The sequence below is a fragment of the Balaenoptera borealis genome (genome assembly GCF_965194805.1).
Source record: "Balaenoptera borealis genome assembly, chromosome: 2".
Classification (NCBI taxonomy): domain Eukaryota; kingdom Metazoa; phylum Chordata; class Mammalia; order Artiodactyla; family Balaenopteridae; genus Balaenoptera; species Balaenoptera borealis.
The window spans coordinates 128,893,444-128,913,360 of record NC_138867.1 but is presented as its reverse complement, the minus strand read 5'-3'; the positions used below and the strand labels follow the sequence as shown (position 1 = coordinate 128,913,360).

At 36.2% G+C, this 19,917-nt stretch overlaps 2 protein-coding genes across 3 annotated transcripts in view; both read left to right on the top strand.

The window, feature by feature from the left end:
- Positions 1-11,833, top strand: part of LOC309624000 (zinc finger protein 300-like) — a 52,615-nt gene extending 40,782 nt beyond the window's left edge. The window contains exon 8 of one of the 2 annotated variants that reach the window (XM_082381499.1): positions 11,700-11,833. The gene's annotated coding sequence lies outside the window, so the exon portion shown is untranslated. Of the gene's footprint in view, positions 1-7,662; positions 10,042-11,699 lie in introns of those variants that run through there. The other variant, XM_082381498.1, reaches the window with a different exon arrangement.
- The window catches only part of LOC309623497 (uncharacterized protein), a gene marked incomplete at its 5' end in the record, with an annotated part of 114,962 nt that continues 106,802 nt past the window's right edge, over positions 11,758-19,917 (top strand). The window contains 6 exons of the mRNA XM_082380443.1: positions 11,758-11,926; positions 11,968-12,098; positions 12,727-12,853; positions 13,536-13,579; positions 18,714-18,840; positions 19,085-19,207. Of these exons, the coding sequence (XP_082236569.1) occupies positions 11,758-11,926; positions 11,968-12,098; positions 12,727-12,853; positions 13,536-13,579; positions 18,714-18,840; positions 19,085-19,207 (721 nt within the window). The remainder of the gene's footprint in view (positions 11,927-11,967; positions 12,099-12,726; positions 12,854-13,535; positions 13,580-18,713; positions 18,841-19,084; positions 19,208-19,917) is intronic.

The following is a 19,917-nucleotide window of genomic DNA, read 5'->3' as shown; positions in this document are numbered from 1 at the left end:
CATATTTTAGATTCCACATATAAGTGATGTCATATGGTATCTGTCTTTCTCTTTCTGACTTACTTTACCTAGTATGATAATCTCTAGTTGCTGCAAATGGCATTATTTCGTTCTTTTTTATGGCTGAGTAGTATTCCATTGTATATATATACCACATCTTCTTTATCCATTCATCTGTCAATGGACATTTAGGTTGTCTCCCTGTCTTGGCTATTGTAAATAATGCTGCTATGAACATAGGGGTGCATGTATCTCTTCGAATTATAGTTTTGTCTAGGTATATGCCCAGGAATGGGATTGCTGGATCATATGGCAACTCTATTTTTAGTTTTTTGAGGAACCTCCATGCTGTTTTCCATAGTGGCTGCACCAATTTACATTCCCAGCAACGGTGTGAGAGGGTTCCCTTTTCTCCACACCCTCTCCAGCATTTATTACTCGTAGACTTTTTAATCATGGCCATTCTGATTGGTGTGAGGTGGTACCTCATTGTAATTTTGATTTGCATTTCTCTAATAATTAGAATGTTGAACATCTTTTCATGTGTCTGTTGGCCATCTGTATGTCTTCTTTGGACAAATGTCTATTTAGGTCTTCTGCCCATTTTTTGACTGGGTTGTTTTTTTGTTATTGAGTTGTATGAGCTGTTTATATATTTTGGAATTAAGTCCTTGTCAGTCACATCATTTGCAAGTATTTTCTCCCTGTCTGTAGGTTGTCTCTTTCCATTTTGTTTATGGTTTCCTTTGCTGTGCAAAAGCTTATAAGTTTGATTAGGTCGCATTTGTTTATTCTTTTATTTCTATTGCCTTGGGAGACAAGGCTGATAAATCTTATCATATGTTCTGAAGTACTTTTGTTCATATTTATCTTCTCTAGATGTTTCTGCTTCTTTTCTTCTTCCTTCTCTTTATCCTGCTTTCCTTTCCCCCCTTTTTCTTTTTCTTGTTCTCTGATTTGGGTACAATGACTTCTTCATATTGTTTTTTCAGCTTCCTAAAGATCAGTCTATGCTGTGTTGATCTTCTAGACTGTCTTGCCTGTCTAGATCTTGCTTTTCTTTGCGTTTCAGACTCTTCATCTCTAACGGGGTGAAATATGACCTTCATGTCTCCTTGACCTCTACTGTGGAGGAAAATGCCCCCAACAGTTGTAGTCAGGGTTATTTATTGCAAGATTTTTGATTACTTATTCAATCTTCTTACTGGTTTTAAATCTATCGATTTTCTGTTTCTTCATGATTTAGTACTGGTAAGTTTTGAGTTTCTAGGAATTTGTCTGTTTCATCTAGATTATTCAATTTGTTGGTGTACAGTTGTTCATAGTACTTACTCTCTTACAATCTTTTTTAGCTCTGTAAAATCAGTTGTAATGTCCCCTCTTTCATTTCTGATTTTAGTTATTTGAATCTCTTCTCTTTTTTCTCAGTCAATCTAGTTAAAGGTTTGCCAATTTTGTTGATCTTTTTGAAGAACCAACTCTTGGTTTCATTAATTTTCTCTGTTGGTTTTTATTGTCTATTTTGTTTATCTCTGCTCTAATCTTTATTATTCTCTTTCTTCTGGTAGACCTAGGGAGCATACACTCTTAATTATCATTATACAGTATTTTATCACTGTAGAATTACACTGTATTATGAGTCTGAGTTCTTAGATGACTGGTTAGATCAGAATTCTCTAAGACTAGCAGACCTCCATGTGTGATACAACAACACTCCCCTAAGCATTCCTAATTTTCCTTGTTTTATTTCACTTTTTAAATGGTACTTTTGTCATATTGTAACTTATCTTGTTTATTGTTTATTGTCTATCCATTTTGGTAGCATTTAAGCCTGAATGGAGCAGGAATATTTAGCTATATTAAAATGATGTAGCTGAATCTATAGAAGAGTACGTGACACATAGTAGATGTTCACTGAATATTTGCTGAACAACTAAATGATAGCATGAATGAACAGTTTTACTCACTTAATAACCTGAGTGGAATTACCCAAAATTTTGTACATCAGAAAGCTTTTAAGGTGTGGGTAAGTTGGGAGTAAGAAAGATGAGAAAAGAAGGGAAGACCAGAAGAAAAAGGTATTTTCATTTTGGGGAGATAATCTAAATATTTCTTATTTGCTATGGTAATTGGTGAGAGTAGTGATAAATCTGTATACTAGTAAGAGGAGCATTCTCAAAAGCCCTAAAGTGAAAGTGAGTTGAGGAAGAACAAGAATGTCTGAAGTGGAATGAATGAGGGGAAGTGGTTTATGATGTCAAAAAAATTGAGGAAGATAATGTAGGGCATTTTAAAGCATGTTGTAGAGTTTTTTAAAAGCAGGTTTATTGAGGTTTAATAGACAAACAATAAATCGCACATATTTGATAACATTGGCTTATGTATACACCAGTGAAACTGTCACCACAGTCAAGATAATGAAAATGTCCGTCATCCCCCAAAGTTTCTTCTTATCGCTTGGAAATTAATTCCTCTTCCCCAATTGGCTCTCTGCCTCATCCCCAGGCAAAGACTGACCTGTTTTCTGCCACTATATATTCATTTGCATTTTCTAGAATTTGATGTAAGTAGAATCATAACGTATGCACTCTTGTTTTTACTGATTTCTTTCACTCAGCATACTTATTTTGAATTTAATCCGATTTTCTATGTGTACCAAGAGTTCATTCCTTTCTGTTGCTGATTAGTATTCTATCGTATGGATGCCTATGATGGACATTTGAGTTAATTTTAGTTTTTGGCTTTTACAAGTAAAGCTGCTATGAGCATTCCTGTACAAATGTTTGCATGCACATGTATTGGATATTGTATGTTGTATGTGCACCTGCCTAATACTTATTCTCTTGGATAAACATTAGGAATGGAATGGCTGGATCATATAGTCAGTGAATACTTAACCTGAGGAATTGCCTGTTTTCCAAAGGGATTGCACCATTTTACATTCCCACTAGTTGCATGTAAAAGTTCATTTCTGTACATCCTTGCCAGTATTTGGTAATATTAGTTTTTAAAATTTTAGTCATTTTAGTAAGTGATTAATGGTATCTCACTATGATACCATAGCATTTCCCTGATGACTAATGATGTTGGGCATCTTTTCCTGTTCTTATTTGCCATCAGTATACCTTTAGTGAAGTGCCTGTTTAAATCTTTTGGTCAGTTTTAAATAATTTCGTTGTTAGAGGTCTTCATATATTCTGGCTGATGGTTCTTTCTTAGATATATGACTTGGAAACAATTTCTCCTAGTCAGTGGGTTCTCTTTTTATTCTCTTAAATTGTGTCTTTTGAATACCAGAGGTCCAATTTATCATTTATTATTTTATGATTCATGCTTTTGGTGTCAACTAAGAAATCTTTGCCTCATCCTAGGTCACAAAGGATTTCTCCTACATTTTATTCTAAGAGTTTTATAGTTTTAGATTTTATATTTAGGGCTATGAGCCATTTTGAGTTAATTTTTTTGTATGTAGTATGAAGAGTGGATTAAGGTTCAATTTAAATTATGGATATCCAATTATTCCAGCACTATTTGTTGAAAAGGTGATTCTTTCCCCCACAGAATTGCCTTTGTTATTATTATCAGTTGAATCTATTTCTGAACTATCTATTCTGTTTCATTTATACATTTTTCTGTCTTTACACCAATACCACACTCTCTTGATTATTGCAGTGTGTGTATAATAAACCTTGAGATCAGGTAGTTTTAAGCCTCAAAGTTAATTTTTTTTTTTTCAAAGTTGTTTTGGCGATTCTTGGTCCTTTTCCTTTCCATATGAATATAAAACTGTCCTTCTCATACAGTGACAGTTTTATTTCTTTTCTTGTCAGTTTCTTCTCTAAAGCTTGCTGCTGTTTTGAATAGATTGCACTGAACTTATAAATCAATTTTCAGAATTTGACATTATAAAAATAATGAGCTGACACATGAATGTGATGTAGCTCCTTTAAGTCTTCTTTCATCTCTGTTAGCATTGTTTTATCGTTTTCAGTGTACAGGTGTTTCACATCTTTTGTCAGATTTGCCCCCAAACCTTTCATAATTCTACTGTAGATGTTTTAAATTTTAATTTCTGGTTATTTATTGGTTGTATATGGAAGTACAACTAATTATTGTATATTGATCTGGTATACTTCAACCTTCCTGAGCTTACTAATTAGTTCTAGTACCATTTTTTGGTAGAATACATTGGACTTTCTGCATAGAAGATCATGTTATCTACAAGTGAATGTGGTTTTACCCTTTCCTTTCCAAACCAGATGGTTTTAATTTCTTTTTTGCCTTATTGCACTGACTAGAACCTCCAGTACAATGTTTAATAGAAGTTGTGGGAGTAATTCCTTCCACTTTTTTCTTCATTGTCAAGATTGTTTTAGCTATTTTAGGGCCTGTTCCTTTCCATGTAAGTTTTTTTTTTTCAAAATAAGCAACTTTTTGTTGAAGTATAGTTGATATACAGTGTTGTGTTGGTTTCCATGTAAGTTTTTTTTTTTTTCAAAACAAGCAACTTTTTATTGAAGTATAGTTGATATACAGTGTTGTGTTGGTTTCAGTTGTATAGCAAAATGATTCATTTATATATATATGTATTCTTTTTCAGATTCTTTTCCATTGTAGGGTCTTACAAGATATTGAATCTAGTTCCCTGTGCCATACAATAGGTCTTTGTTGTTTATCTATTTTATATATAGTAGTGTCTATCTGTTATTCCCAACTCCTAATATATTCCTCCCCACCTTTCCCCTTGATGACCATAAGTTTGTTTTCTATGTCTGTGAGTGTTTCTGTTTTGTAAATAAGTTCATTTATATCTTTTTTTAGATTCCACATATAAGTGATATTCTATGATATTTGTCTTTCTCTTTCTGACTTACTTCACTTAGTATGATAATCTCTAGGTCCATCCTTGTTGCTGCAAATGGCATTATTTCATTCTTTTTTATGGCTGAGTAATATTCCATTTTATATATGTGCCACATCTTCTTTATCCATCATCTGTTGACGGACAGTTAGGTTGTTTCCATGTCTTGGCTATTGTAAATAGTGCTGCTATGAAATTGGGGTGCATGTATCTTTTCAAATTAGAGTTTTCATCTTTTCTGGATATATGCCCAGGAGTGGGATTGCTGGATCATATGGGAACTCTATTTTTAGTTTTTTTAAGGAATACCATATAACTTTTAAAATAATTTTGTCTAAGTCTACAAAAAAAAACTTGCTGTCATTTTTAAGAAAAATTGCTTTAAGCCTATAGATCAGTTTGGGCATAATTAACATCTTTACTGTTTATAGTCTTCATATCAGTGACCATGGTATATCTCTATTTATTTGATTTCTTTTAATGATATTTTGTAATTTTCTTCCTAAAGATCCTACATGTTTTGATAAGTGTAAGTCTAAGTGTTTCAGTTTCTTTGGAATGATTAAAAATGGTATTATGTTTTTATTTGTGCTTGCATGTTTTTATTATTAGTATAGAGAAATGTGATTGATTTTTGTGTTGATCTTGTATCCTCTTACTTTGCTGAACTCACTTAGTTTTAGGCATAATATTGGTAGATTCCTTTGGATTGCCTACATAGACAATCATTCATGTCATTTGCGTATAGGGACAGTTTTATTTCTTTCCTTTCTGATCTGTATGCTTCTAATTTTGCTTTCTTGTGTTATTTTAGTGGGTAGAATTTCCAGTACTATGTTGAAGTAGAATGGTGAGAGCAAACATCATTGTCTTGTTCCTGATCTAAGAGGGGAATCATTCAGTCTTTCATCATTAAGTATTATATTTTCTGTGGGTTGTATTTTTTTGTTTTTTGTTTGTTTGGTATATGCTCTTCAGTAAGTTAGGGAAATTCCTCTCTGTTACTATTTTGCTGAGAATTTTTTTTATCATGCATGAGTATTGGATTTTTGTCAAATGCCTGTTCTGTGTCAATTGATATAATCATTTACTTTTTCTTTGTATCCTGTTGGTTAATTTTCTATTTTGAGCCAGCTTTGAATACTTGGAATACATTTCACTTAGTCATAGTGTATAATAGATTGTTGAATTTGGTTTGTTAATATTTTTTTGAGGATTTTTATGTCTACGTTCATGGGAGACATTGATCTGTAGTTTTCTTTCACTGTACTGTTTTGGTAATAATTTCCTGATAAAATGATTTGGGGAGTATTCCCTTCTTTTCTATTTTCTGGAAGAGATTGTGTAAAATCAGTGTTAATTCTTTAAATTTTGGTAGAATTCTCCAGTGAAACCATTTTTCCTTTTTTGTGAGGTCTTTAAGAATCAACTTTTTACATAGTTATAGGACCATGCAGGTGATCTGTTTCATCTTAGTTGAGTTTTGGTGTTTGAAGAAATGGTCCATTTCTTCTACCTTGCCAAATTTATGAGGCTAAAGTTGTTCATAATATTCTCACATTATCCTTTTAATGACTGCAAGATCTATAGTGACTTGTTAATATCTATCTCTACAATTTCCAACACCTTTTTCAATTCTGGTCTGTTTTTTTTTCTTTGAGTGATTTTTCTCTTCATTATGAGTATCATTTTCCAGTTTCTATACATGCCTGATAATTCTTGGTTTAGTGGTAGACATTGTGAATTTTACCTTGTTGGATGATAGATACTTCTGTGTTCCAATACATATTTTTGAAGGTTCTTTTCTGTAGTTCGGTTAAGTTACTTGGAAACAGTTGTTAGGTGGCACCAGAGCAAGATTTAAATATAGAGCTAATAATTTCCCACTATTGAGGCAAGACCCTTCTGTGTATTCTTCCCAGTGAATTGTAAAGTTTTCCATTCTGGCTGGTGGAGACAGGTATTAATCTTGGCTTTTTGTGAGCTCCAGTTACTGTTTCCCCCTTCCTTTCTGGTGTCTCTTTTCCCAGACTCTGATTTTCCTTACATATATGCACTGACCAGTACTCTCCTAAATACTTGAAGTGGAACCTCTGCAAGTTTCTGGAGCTCTCTTTCTGTGCAGCTTTCTCCTCTTTGGCCTCTGCTCTGTGAATATAGCTGCCTTGGTCTCTCTGTACTATTAGTTCTTTCTCCTCCACTGTGGAAGTCTGTTGGCCCCTGCCTGGACTCTCTTGTCCTGTGTCATACCTAGAAGTGTTCTCAAGGCAGTAAACTGGGCAATCAGAGGGGTCACCTCAATTTGTTTCCCATCTCTCAAGGATCACTGTCCTTCACAGCCTGATGTCTAATACCTTTAAAGCCGTTGTTTCATACACTTCTCTGGTTTTTCCATTGGTTCAGGTGAAAGTTCCCATCCATTCCCTATTAATTCACTTTGGTCAGAAGCAGAAGTTTGGAATTGGTTTATAAAATTTACTTTTGTTTTATAATTATGTAAAACTTTTTGTGGTTACAAAGTCAAATCAACAGACCATGGTATATTCAAAGAAAATTAGGTATGATTTCTGTCCCTTCTATCTTATTTCCTTCCTCCCTGGGGTAGGAAGTGTCTAAGGTAGCTGCCAGTGATTCCCACCTCCTGATATTCATGGCCTTTTGTAATACCCTCTGCATAAGTAAGCAGCTTCTAACCAATGGCATATGGCAACATAGAGGGGATGTCACTTATATATTGATAATAAGGTTATAAAAGTTTGTGACTTCCATCTTGCTTACAGACTCTTCTCTTGACTCCCTAGATAAGCAAGTTGTAAGTTGGATGGCAAAGTACTGTGGGTGGCTTCCTCTCAACAACCAGCAAGGACATGAATGCCCTTAGTCCAACAATCCTTGAGGCATTAAATTGTGCCAACAATCATGTAATTGAGCTTGGAAATGAATCTCTCCCTATTTGAGTCTTCAGATGAGAGAGACCCCAGCCTGGGCCAATACCTTGATTATAGATTTGTAGAAGACCCCGAAGCAGAGGACTCAGATAATCCATGTCCAGATTCCTGGCCAACATAAACTGTGAAACAATAGATGTGTGTTGTTTTAAGCCACTAAGTTTTGGGGTAGGTTGCTACATTTCAATAGATAACTAATAATGCCTTTTGTAGATTATATTTTATTTGATGGCTTATTCTTCCATCATTTGCTTTTTATTTTTAAGGTAAACATATACAGTTGATTTTCATTATTCACAGATTCTGTATCTGCAAATTCACCTACTTGCTAAAATGTAGTTATAATCTCAAAATCGATACTCACAGTGCTTTTTCAGTCATTGGCAGACATGCACAGAGTAGCAAAAAATTTGAGTTGCCCCATGCACATATTCCCGGCTGAGTTTAAACAAGGGAATGCTCTGCCTTCCTGTTTCAGCTCTCATACAGAGACGAACAGATGACGGGGATGGGAGGGGCAATTCAGTGTAGTGCAAGAAACTCCAGCTCTGGAGTCAGTTGGACAGGGTTTGAATCTAACTCTGGCCTTTGTTACTGGACCTCAGGCAAATTACTTAACTGTTCTGAACCTTGGGGTTTTTTTGGTAAAATAAATAAAATACATACAGAGCTGATCTCCCTGTGCTATGCGGTTGCTTCCCACTAGCTATCTATTTTACGTTTGGTAGTGTATATATGTCCATGCCACTCTCTCACTTTGTCACATCTTACCCTTCCCCCTCCCCATAGTCTCAAGTCCATTCTCTAGTAGGTCACCTAGAGGGGTGGGATATGGAGGGTGGGAGGGAGGGAGATGCAAGTGGGAAGAGATATGGGAACATATGTATATGTATAACTGATTCACTTTGTTATAAAGCAGAAACTAACACACCATTGTAAAGCAATTATACTCCAATAAAGATGTTAAAAAAAAAAAAAGAAAATAGAATCCACCAACCTAAGTTGTTTTTAAGGTTATCATCTTAATTATACAAAGTTGTAATTTAAGATTATAATCTATTTTATGTTGATTTATTTCCCTTTGGAGAAATGGTTTAGTATTCACTAATTCTGTGTTTGCAGCAACTTAATTGAACATAGCTACCATGAATAAGTAGAATTAATTGTATAAATATTCACATTTTTAGAAAATAAATGGTAATAACAAACTATTTTCATTTTTTTTCTACTTTTTTTCCCCTCATATAACATTATATCCTGAAGTTACCTCCATATTAGTACATAGAGATACTTCTCTCTGTCTTTCTCTTACAGCTGAATAGTACTGTTTTGTGTGTATACTGTAATTTATACAGCTAGACCTGTTAGTAGATGTTTGGGTTGACTGATGTCTTTTGGTATTAAAAATAGTACTGCAATGAGTAACTTTTTATTTTTTTTTTTTTGCCAAGATGTATTTGGGATATATTCCTGGAATGGAGTTTCTGAGTTAAAAGGCAAAAGCTTACATGTAGTGTTGTGGTTTTAGACTCTTTGATAATCCCCTTAAGAGGTAGAGCTCAATTCCCATTCATTTGATTGTGGGCACCCTTAGTGATTCACTTTCAGGAAATAGAATACAAAAGAAGTAATGAGATGTCATTTCTAATTTAGGTTATAAGAAGACTATGGCTTCTGTGTGCTCTCTCACTCTCTTTCCCTTGACTCACTGGTCTGGGTAGAAGCTCGCCTCCATACTAAGAGGGAGGCTTGAGAGGGAAGACCCCTACCATGTCATGAGGATAATAGAGTAGCCAAAGGAAATCCCCCCATGGTGAGCAACTGAGCTTGGAAATTGAAATTCTGAGGCTTGTCATGAGCTACTTGATTGAGTTTAGAAGCATAACCTCCTCCAGTTCAGCCTTGAAATAATTGCAGCCCTGGCTGACAGCTTGACTGCAACCTCATGACAGACTAGACCTGAACCACCCAGCTAAGCTATTTCCACATTCTCCAATCACGGAAACTATGAAACAGTTAACTACAACAATGTATATAGTTTCAGACTGCTAAATTTCAGGTAATTTGTTACACAGCAATAGATAATGAATACATATAGTTTTGTTAACTATTGCTAAATCTTCTATATAGGGGCTATACCATTTTTCTGTCCCATGAGTAATATATGAGAATTCCAGGTTCCCATGACTTTACTAACACTGTGTATTTCCAAACTAAAAATACTTTTTTTTTTTAAACAAGGTAATAGATGAGAAATAGTATCTTACTGTGGCTTTAATTTTTATTTCTTTCATTGTAAGAGAGGGCTCCTCTCTGCCTTCTTTTTAAATTAAATATTAAAATAAGGACAGCTTCCCATCATGCTTAGGATAAAGAGCTAACATTTTAACAATTTCTACATGGCTCTGCACAATTTGATCCCTTCCCATATCAACTTCCACTGGTATCACTGCTTTAGGATTCTGAATTAATCATTACTATACCCTTAGTGCATAACACAGTGAGTGACTACAGTGTCTTCAGCACAAGACATGCAATAAAGATTGATGTAACTGTGGAAGTTTAAATTGGAGTGCTGTTGGTTGCCCATTTCTTACCCTCTTCTTTGTCTTGACCAAATGTTAGGCCTTTTTCCTCCCCTCATACTCCTAAATTTTGGCTTGCCCCCAAGTTTAAACATACACTAAAGGGTGAGGATATGCGGAACATCCTCCCTCAGCAGCTTATTCTCAGAATCTGAAGACCCTAGAAACATTTCCTGTTAAAGTACCCTGGTTTTGCCACTTGCACACCTCCACCTTTTGAAAGTTCCTGCTAACCCTTCTTACACCTCCCTATTAAAGAAAAGCCTTTTTCTGTTTGATTTTGTGAGATGCTTGCAGATTTCTGAGATTGGTGCATTCTCCCTATTGCAATAATCTTTCTGAATAAAATCTCTTCATATCTAAATCCAGACATGTTTTTATTTGACATGGGAAACAAAACTGCTAATGTAAAATTGCTGCTCATTTAATTACACACAAGCCAGAAATCACGGCTCTTGTGAAATCTATGATGATTCAAAATTGTATCTATTTATGTACAGGAAACATCAGTTTGTTAGTATGCCTTTTTTTTTAAGTAAAAAAGCTTGATGTAAGGTAAAGCTTATGATAACAAGTGTTTCGTTTGTTCTTTTTTTTTTTTTAATCAAGTGATTTTTTTCCCCTTAAGTCTAACCTCCTCACTCTCTTCCTCTCTTTTCTTTCCTTCTGTTGTTTTAGTCTCCTCCTTCTCTGTCTCAGTCTCCCTCTGAGTCTCCCGTGTTGTGCCCGGTTTCCCACTTCTGTTCCTGTGCTTCCATTTTTCACGCTTAAGTTTCCCATCCCACAAGCTTCTCCTTTGCCCCCATTATTCTTGTTTTCTCCTAGTCTCTGATTCTCATCTCCTCTTCCCGCTCACTTTATTTTCTTCAGTCGGCCTCTGCAACTTGTTACTGCAGTAGTAGTAGTTTCCCCTAGAGAATTCCATATAATCGTTTTTAGCGTAAAGTTCATTATTTCTGTGTGTCCTCTTTCTCTGCTCCTCAGTGAACTCTTCCATCACTCTGACCCCTTTTTCCCACAGTGGAATCTCCATTCCGCGTTTTCACCCCTCTCAGCAAGTAGAATCTCTCGGTAGGGGGCTGTGCCATTTACAAACACTTTTAGGTGAAGTCGCCAATGAGAATATTTTACTGTTCCAAATTCTTCCTCTTCCACCAAATGAAGCTTTCTAATAGAGGACATTCACTCAAACTTCTTACCCAGTCCTCCTATAAAATCTCTCTGCAAAATTTTGCGTGTTACTGGTTTGTGTAATTCTCCTTTATGTCATCTTTTCCCCCTCCCCTCACTGCCGCGGTGGTACAGCCCAGCCTCCGAATAAACCGAATTCCTCTGCTTGTACGGAACTGGACGGCCTCTCAAGATGGCGGCTCCCACTGAGACACAGCGCATGGGAGCGGCCATATTGCCTCCTGAACAAAGCCGCCCCGGGTGCGGAGTGGGCAAAGCTGCCCGGTACCGAACAGCGCAGGCCCGGGAGCCCAGTGCTTTGCTCACCCAGACAGGAAGCGGGAGAGTTCGCCGCTATGGATGTGACAGCTGTCCCGGGTTAAGCCGTGACGGGCGTTTCTAGATCTGATAACGGAACTGCAGGTCAGAAGGCGGACATGTGTGGTGATGAGTGAGTCTTTTGGATTGGTAATGGGATGGGAGGGGTTCGTGAGTGTCAGTGATTGGAGACTGATGAAGTCACTGGTGGGGAAGGTATGTAAGATTAGGGTTGGGCTTATTTGGGAGTCAGGGATGGGGTGAGCTATGAGGTTAGTAATTGGATAACGGTGTGTCAGTGACGGGGTTGTCCGTGGGATCAGAAATGGTGTGTATGGGGACTGACTGGTGATGACTGGGTCAGGGATTTAGGGGACTCTGAGGAATCAGTGATTGGTGAGGGAGTCTGTGGACTAAATGATGAGGGTATCCATGTGTCAGTCAATGATGTGGTGGGCATGGGGCAGATCTGTGGGGTATGTGATTTCTAGGTCCGAGGATTCAGAGATTTGGAGGGAGCAGTAATGGGATCAGGGCGTCTTGATGATCAGCCCTACTATTTTTTACATACATTAAAATTTCCACAGGTCATAGGCAACCTTAAAAGTCAAATCTCTTCTCAACCATTATGCCCTTAGTCTGGTGCCCCGCATAAAAATGATCGTTTTGAAACAAGACCAAACAAATAAAAAAAGATAGGATTATTATGAAAAGTGTGATTTTCGTCCTACCACTTTCTAAGTTTATTGAAATCATTTTATATTTTATTCAAGAAACATTTATTGAACACCTGTTGGGTGCCCAGAGATAAGTATAACTATTTCTCCTGGTTGTTTCCTTCCAGATCTATTTTGACAAAGCCTGGAATACCCCATATAAAACAGTCTGTCTATCATGGGAGCACCCACTTCCTCTGAACCAGTTAAGTCTTACCTACCTGACTCCTTCTGGGACTGAGAAGGATTTCCCAGGTATGTACCTTCTTACGTTAGGGTATATTCCGTTGTATCAGTGGTTCCAACGTACCGCCATTTTTATATGCAGACAACCATACTGTTGAAATCAGCAATAAAAAGTTAAACGGAAAACATCTTAAAATTAACATTTTGGTCCACGAATGTTGATTGGCAGGGAAGTCTGCTGAGTTGAAGGAAAATATGAGAGCTCTTGGGAGATTATTAGAATTCAGCTGCTGATTCCTTTCTGGGGAATAAGGGAATACATTCCTCAGTTTTTCATTTGGTCATTAGCCATTGTTATTGCCGGGGAACTTCATCTTTGTGTGTGTGTGTGTGTGTGTGTGTGTGTGTGTGTGTGTGTGTGTATTGCCTTATGAAAACATTAGAGTGGAATTGTTGGTTCATAGTGGGGAAAATAAGTTGTTAATAAATCAACAGGAAACATATGTTCACATCTATGCAATTAAAAAACCTTGTCCAAGTTCTGTGTGATCATAGTATGTAGTCACAAGAGGACTTCCTTCACATGACACTTGCTGATCTTTCTATAAAGACCGAACAGTCTTCTCCCACAGGTTGGCCTAACGTTTACCTGACTTCTGTGGTAGTTGTTTCTAGACTAGTGAATGTGGAAGCTGCAGTCTGCGTCTGATCTGTGAAAATGTCCTTCTCATCACCAATTTTGCCTTTTCAGGCATCTACCTTTTTAGAAGAGAGCAGAAAATGATGAAGTCCCAGGTGAGTTGCTTTAATTTTTAATTTCTTAAATTTCTTTTTTTGGTTCTTCATACAATCAAATGGAAAAATGAAGATAGCTAAAATTTGGATCAGGGAAAGACAGCCAAAATAAAGATCCAGACCTAGAAAGAGTTGCTAAGTAATATGTAGATAACCTGGCCTGAAACCATTTAAAAAAACTGATGTACCAATTTTTCTTATCTTTCTTGCTGACATCATCAGTTACATGATTTGCAGACCTCTGAAGAGAAAGCAGATATATTTCCCATGGGAAGAAATTATTTCTTGCCATATAAGACTAAAATTTCATTTTTGGGTCTTTCTCTAGGTGATGGAGTGTGCAGTGTTCTCACCAACACTCCTGTGGTAAATGCAATAATAAATTTCTTGTAGCTGTATCACAGAGTGATTTCTTTTAGAGGGAAGTTATCATAATGTCATAGCCAAACTCCTTAACTTTATCCTTTAGAGCTGGAGTCATCAAACTATTGCCTGTGGGCCAATTTCAGTTCTCCAACTGTTTTTGTAAATAAAGTTTTATTGGCAGCACAGCCATGCCATTTGTTTACATATTGTCTATGACTTTTTTTGTACTACAATGGCACCATATGGCCTGCAATGCTGAAATTATATACTTTACTGAAAAAGTTTGTTGACCTCTACTTTAGAGGACCAGATTGATTATAGAGGCTTCCTATTGGCCAGCTTTCTCTACCGATAAAGTCTAGATAATATAGGATGGCTACATTTTGAATGGTCTTCCAAAATATATATTGCTTTCAAAAAGCAGTTCTTAAAATATAATTGTCTGGCAGAGCTTTGGAGAGCAAGGGTCACTGATGCTCTGTACCGTTTGCTATGGTTTCAGAGTTTGTAGGATTACTGTCTAACTTGGGGCTAGTTCCTTCTCTGTGTTTCTGTTTTTAACAGTCTGTTATTTTTTCTCCCTGCCAATATTCACTATATATACAGTATAAAAATCTTTAACTATATAAAAAGATAAAAATTTAAACACTGAGGGACCTTTTAACTTAAACTCCCCTCCTCCTGAGATTATCAGTGTTAACCATTTGTTTCTAACCTTGTGATTGAGCATACATGAGTAATAGTACCAGTGCCAGGGGTGTCTCTTACTTTCTTGTTCCTTTTTTTGGGGAAAATAATGTTATAGTAAACATTCTGTTTTGCAACTTGATTTTTAACTTTACTGTCCAGTATAAAAATTTATGTATACATTTTGAATATCTTCCTATGCCCTTATATAGAATTCTCCTTTATTATTTTAGCAGATCCATAATATATCCTTGTGGACTGGAATTGTTTCTTCATCTGTAAAGTGGAGATTGTAATCCTCATAGGGTTGTTGTGAAAATTGAGTAAAAACCACGCTTAGAACTGTAACTGGGGATGGTTTGTTTTATATTTAAGTATTAGCTATTATTATTATATGATTATTATTGTCAAATCTTGGAATCAGCTTTTGCATTAGGAGTTCTTATGTATATTTTACAGTGGAGCTTAACAAATGAGTTCTATTGTGAAAAGACAGGTTTTTTTTCCTTTTTGGGTCTCAGTAGCTTTGGAACTGTGCTGTCCAATACAGAGCCACCAGCCTCATGTGGTTATTGAGCGCTTGAAATTGGCTAGTCTGAATTGAAGTGTGCTTTGAGTGTAAAGTACATAGTGGGTTTTGAAGATATAATTGCAGAAATTCATTAATAATTTTTAAAGATTTATTACATGTTGAAATGATATTTTGAATATACTGGGATAAATATATATTATTGAAAATAATTTTTTGAATGTTGCTACTAGAAGATTTAAAATTACTTATCTGGTTGGCTTTATATTTCTGTTAGAGCTGCTTTAAAGATGAAAATGGATTTTTTATTGGCCCAATAAATCCAACTATCATGGCTAATTAACTTGCTTGTTAGCTCAGGAAGAAAGATTTATATTTTTTCCATACAGTCCAGAAGTGAAGTAATCATTTTCACACATATCTATCCTTCTTTTCTCCCTCTAACACCTACTCCCCTTCCATTTCCTCCATCTCTTCCATTCTCCCAGTCACTCAAGCTGTAAAAATTGCTTGTAGCTGATTGGAAAGTACAATTTTCCACTGATTATGCACTATTTTACTCAAAATTTTGCTCAAAATTAACAAAATTTATACATATTTAGTATATTAAAGCATTCTAGTATCATTGATAAAGCAAAATTAGAATGTCAGCATTATGTTTATTAATGTTCTTATCAGTATGGTTTCTCTCTACATTCTACATTTATTATCTTCCTCATGTTACTGTTCTTTAGATCACAAGAATATTATTGACAGTGCACAAAACTGTTTTTAACTAAGCATGAAATTTATTTTATTCTCTATAATTTTCATTCATTCCTTTTTAGCAAACATTTCTTGAGTAGTCAATATATGTCACAGGTGCTGGCTGGCTGTGGAATATCTCAAGAGTTACACATGGTTCTTTCTTGGGAAGAATGCAGAGAAAAATGGGGTGAACAGATGTGGAAACTAACATTAACACATAAAAGCTCTATAATAGACATGGGAGCAAGGAACTTTTATAGTCGATAAGGGGGAGCAGCCAGCTTTATAAATAAGTCAAGGGTAAGAGTCTTAAAAGATTATTAAACTCTGGATCATGAAGGAAGTAGGATGAGGATAGGAAAGAGCATTTGAAAAAGTAGAAAAGGCTGAGAATTTGAGGAAACTAAAGCGGAGGGTGTCTCATGGAAAGTTTGTCTGAAGGCGGCATTAAGGTAATAAAATATAAAAGGTCTTGTTTACAGTATCAAGGAAGGCATTGTGGAGTACAGTGGTCAAGAACCCAGCTACTGAGTCAGGACACCCGCTTTTAAATCTGACAGTTAATCAGTCATTTATTCAGTGTAACCTCTGGCAAGAAGTGACTTAACCACTGTAATCCTCAATTCTCTCATATGTAAAGTGGGAAAACTAAAGGGGTTGTTATGGGAACAGACTGCTTGGCAGCTTGATGGTGTGAATATGAGACTTGATGTGGGGTGAGAGAAACCTGAACATTGAGATGATTGAGATGAGACTAATTATATATGCAAGAATGGAACCAAAGGAGTCTTTTAAGCAGGGGAATGTTGATATTTAATTGTTTTTTCATTCTGAAAGCAATATTTGATAATAATGGAATAATTAGGGAAAAACCCTCAAAAGTAGTTTAAAATAATACAAATCATTCAGATTCCACTATTAGGTGACAACTATTGTGAACATACATAATGGTGCCATAATTAAAATAGTCAGTTTACCCTCCAGAAACACCTCTGGCTCTGCAGTTACCCAAGTCCTTTATTTCAGTGTCATGTCAATAATTTGTTATAGTTTTCTCGTGAATGTTTCCTGCATATTTCTTAAGTGTGTTTTTCAATATTGCTGTTATAATTGATGTATTTCATTATATTCCTAGCTATTGCATATATATAGGAGAACTGTTAGATTTAGAAGAAGCTAAGATTTCCTTCCTATGAAATGAGGGGATTGGACTAGAATCTTCAAGAACTCTGACATTCTCTGATTCTCTAAATGCGGCTTTTCTCTTTTTTATATGTTATACTTTAAAAATCCTTCTCTATAATTATTAATAAAGGGCTTCCCTGGTGGCGCAGTGGTTAAGAACCTGCCTGCCAATGCAGGGGACACGGGTTCGAGCCCTGGTCCAGGAAGATCCCACGTGCCGCGGAGCACCTAAGCCCGTGCGCCACAACTACTGAGCCTGCGCCCTAGAGCCTGCGAGCCACAACTGCTGAACCCACACGCCACAACTACTGAAGTCTGTGACCCCTAGAGCCCATGTTCCGCAACAAGAGAAGCCACCGCGATGAGAAGCCCGCGCACCACAAGGAAGAGTAGCCCCCGCTCCCAGTAACTAGAGAAAGCCTGCGTGCAGCAACAAAGACCCAACGCAGCCAAAAATAAATAAATAAATAAATAAATTTAAAAAAATTATTAATAAAAATCTTCCCAACCAGGTTTTGTTTTGTTGTTATATAATTTGGGGTATTTTTAGAGTTTAAATTTTTGCTCCATCCAGAATATATTTTTTTCTCTTTTCCAAGACATAAGATATCATTGTATTAGTTATAATTGATGTATTTTATTATGGCAGCTAGGGCTGCCCTAACAGAATACCACACACTGTGTGGGTTAAACAACAGAAATTTTTTGTGTCACAGTTCTGGAGACTAGAAGTCAAAACTTAAGGTATCAGCAAGGTTGGTTCCTTCTGAGGGCTGTGAGGGAAGGATCTGTTCCAAGTCTCTCTCTTTGGCTTGTAGATAACTATCTTCTCCTCATGTCTCTTCATACTGTCTTCCCTCTGTGTGTGTGTGTCTCTCTGTTCAGATTTCTCCTTTTGATGTGGACCTCAGTCATATTGGATTAGGGTCCACCCTAATAACCTCATGTAACTAATTACATCTGCAGTAACCCTATTTCCAAATAAGGTCACATTCTGCGGTCCTAGGGGTTAGGACTTCAACTTATGAATTTTCAGGGTATACAATTCAGCCTCTAACATATGGCTTCAACATTATTCTTTTCCTGTTAACTGTCCAGTTGTTTCAGTACTATTCATTGAATAATACATCTTCCTCTCAGCTGTGTGTTTTTTTAAAATATTAAACTCAAATCTTTATGTAATGCTAGTTCTTTTCTAATTTATTAGTGCACAGAGATACATTTTCATAGTTATATTCAGTGTGTACATATTAACTTATGCTGTTTTTTTCATTTATTCTTTCATGTATTTCCACATGTTGAAAGAGCTGTATATTATTCCATCAAATTTAAGTAATTGTTTCCTTATTATTAGATACTTGAATTGTTTTCCAAAATTCCTCTCAGCTGCTTTAATGCTGCCCTTATCACTTACTAAATTACCATTTGTATTAGGTAGGCATTTTATGATTTACCTCTTCTGTTTTCCTGTACTGTCTGGGTCTTCTTGCTAAAGGCAGGATTTTACATTGGTTCTCCCAAATACTCTGATACAAAACTAGATGTAGGTATAGTTTTGCATACTATATTAGAGATGATAAGAATGATCACTTTAGATTGAACAGGAATATACTGTTACAGGGGTTAGTATCGTTCAAGGATGTGGCTGTGGATTTCACCCAGGAGGAGTGGCAGCAACTGCACCCTGCTCAGAAGACCCTGTACAGGGATGTGATGCTGGAGAACTACAGCCACCTGGTCTCAATGGGTAAGGATGACTTCCCTGTATAACTCAGACTTGTCCAATCAAGTGCCTTTCCTTATCAGTCTCTGTGGTTAGGTGGTTCCTGACATATATAATGACTTTTATGATCTTCGTACCTTCCCCGATGGAGGTCATTACTTTGCTGAGGGCCAAATGGGCTACTTCATTGTAGACCTCCTTAAACTGCACCTTCTCTTTTGCCTTCTGTGCAGTCTATCCCAGTTCCTCTGTGATTTCCATTTAATAGGGCATCCAGTTTCCAAACCAGATGTCATCTCCAAGTTGGAACAAGGAGAAGATCCATGGATCGTAAAGAGAGACATACCAAATTGGATCTATCCATATGAAGATCAGGCAGATGGGCGACAAGGGAAGTGAAATATCAGGTTTTTTTTTAATTGATTGATGCCTGAGGCTTATGTTTCTCTCCTTAGTGAATTCTCTTATTCTTTGTTCCTGTGCTGAGAATTTAGTAGGCATTCAACAAATAATTAATCAGTTAAATAACTGTGAACCTTTATATGGGATAGCTATTTCTTATTGATTGTATATGTATATATTATGTATTAAATATATATTTGTTTAATATATTTAATATATATTTAATGCATTTTATGAAAAGGCTTAATAGGCAATAGAAGGCAAATTCCTTCTAAGAACACAGGTTGCATTACAGAATTAAATGTCAAATACTGCTACTGTTTTTAAAAGTTCAGAGAAAATTAGAGTCTAAAGAAATGAAACAAAATTTGAAAAGGCATTTTTCAGAGCATGCAGCTGTAGCTGCTTTGAAAGATATATTGAGTATTGATGATGCTGAGAGAGGGAGGTGAAGACAAACTGTTGATGGGGGGTGGGCATGAAGAGTATATGAACAAAACCTTGAAGTTAGGGAAATATGGCTTTTCTGGGAGAACTTTGCTAGTTTTATTTGATAATGTGTAGAAGGAATTTATGGGGAACTGTGGAATTCAAGTTTGGATTCTTGGTGTGAATCTGATACTGAATCCACAGCAGGATTTTGGGTTTTTCTGTTGTTTGTATTAGTTGTTAGTTAGGAAAGTAGACTGAGGAGAGTTA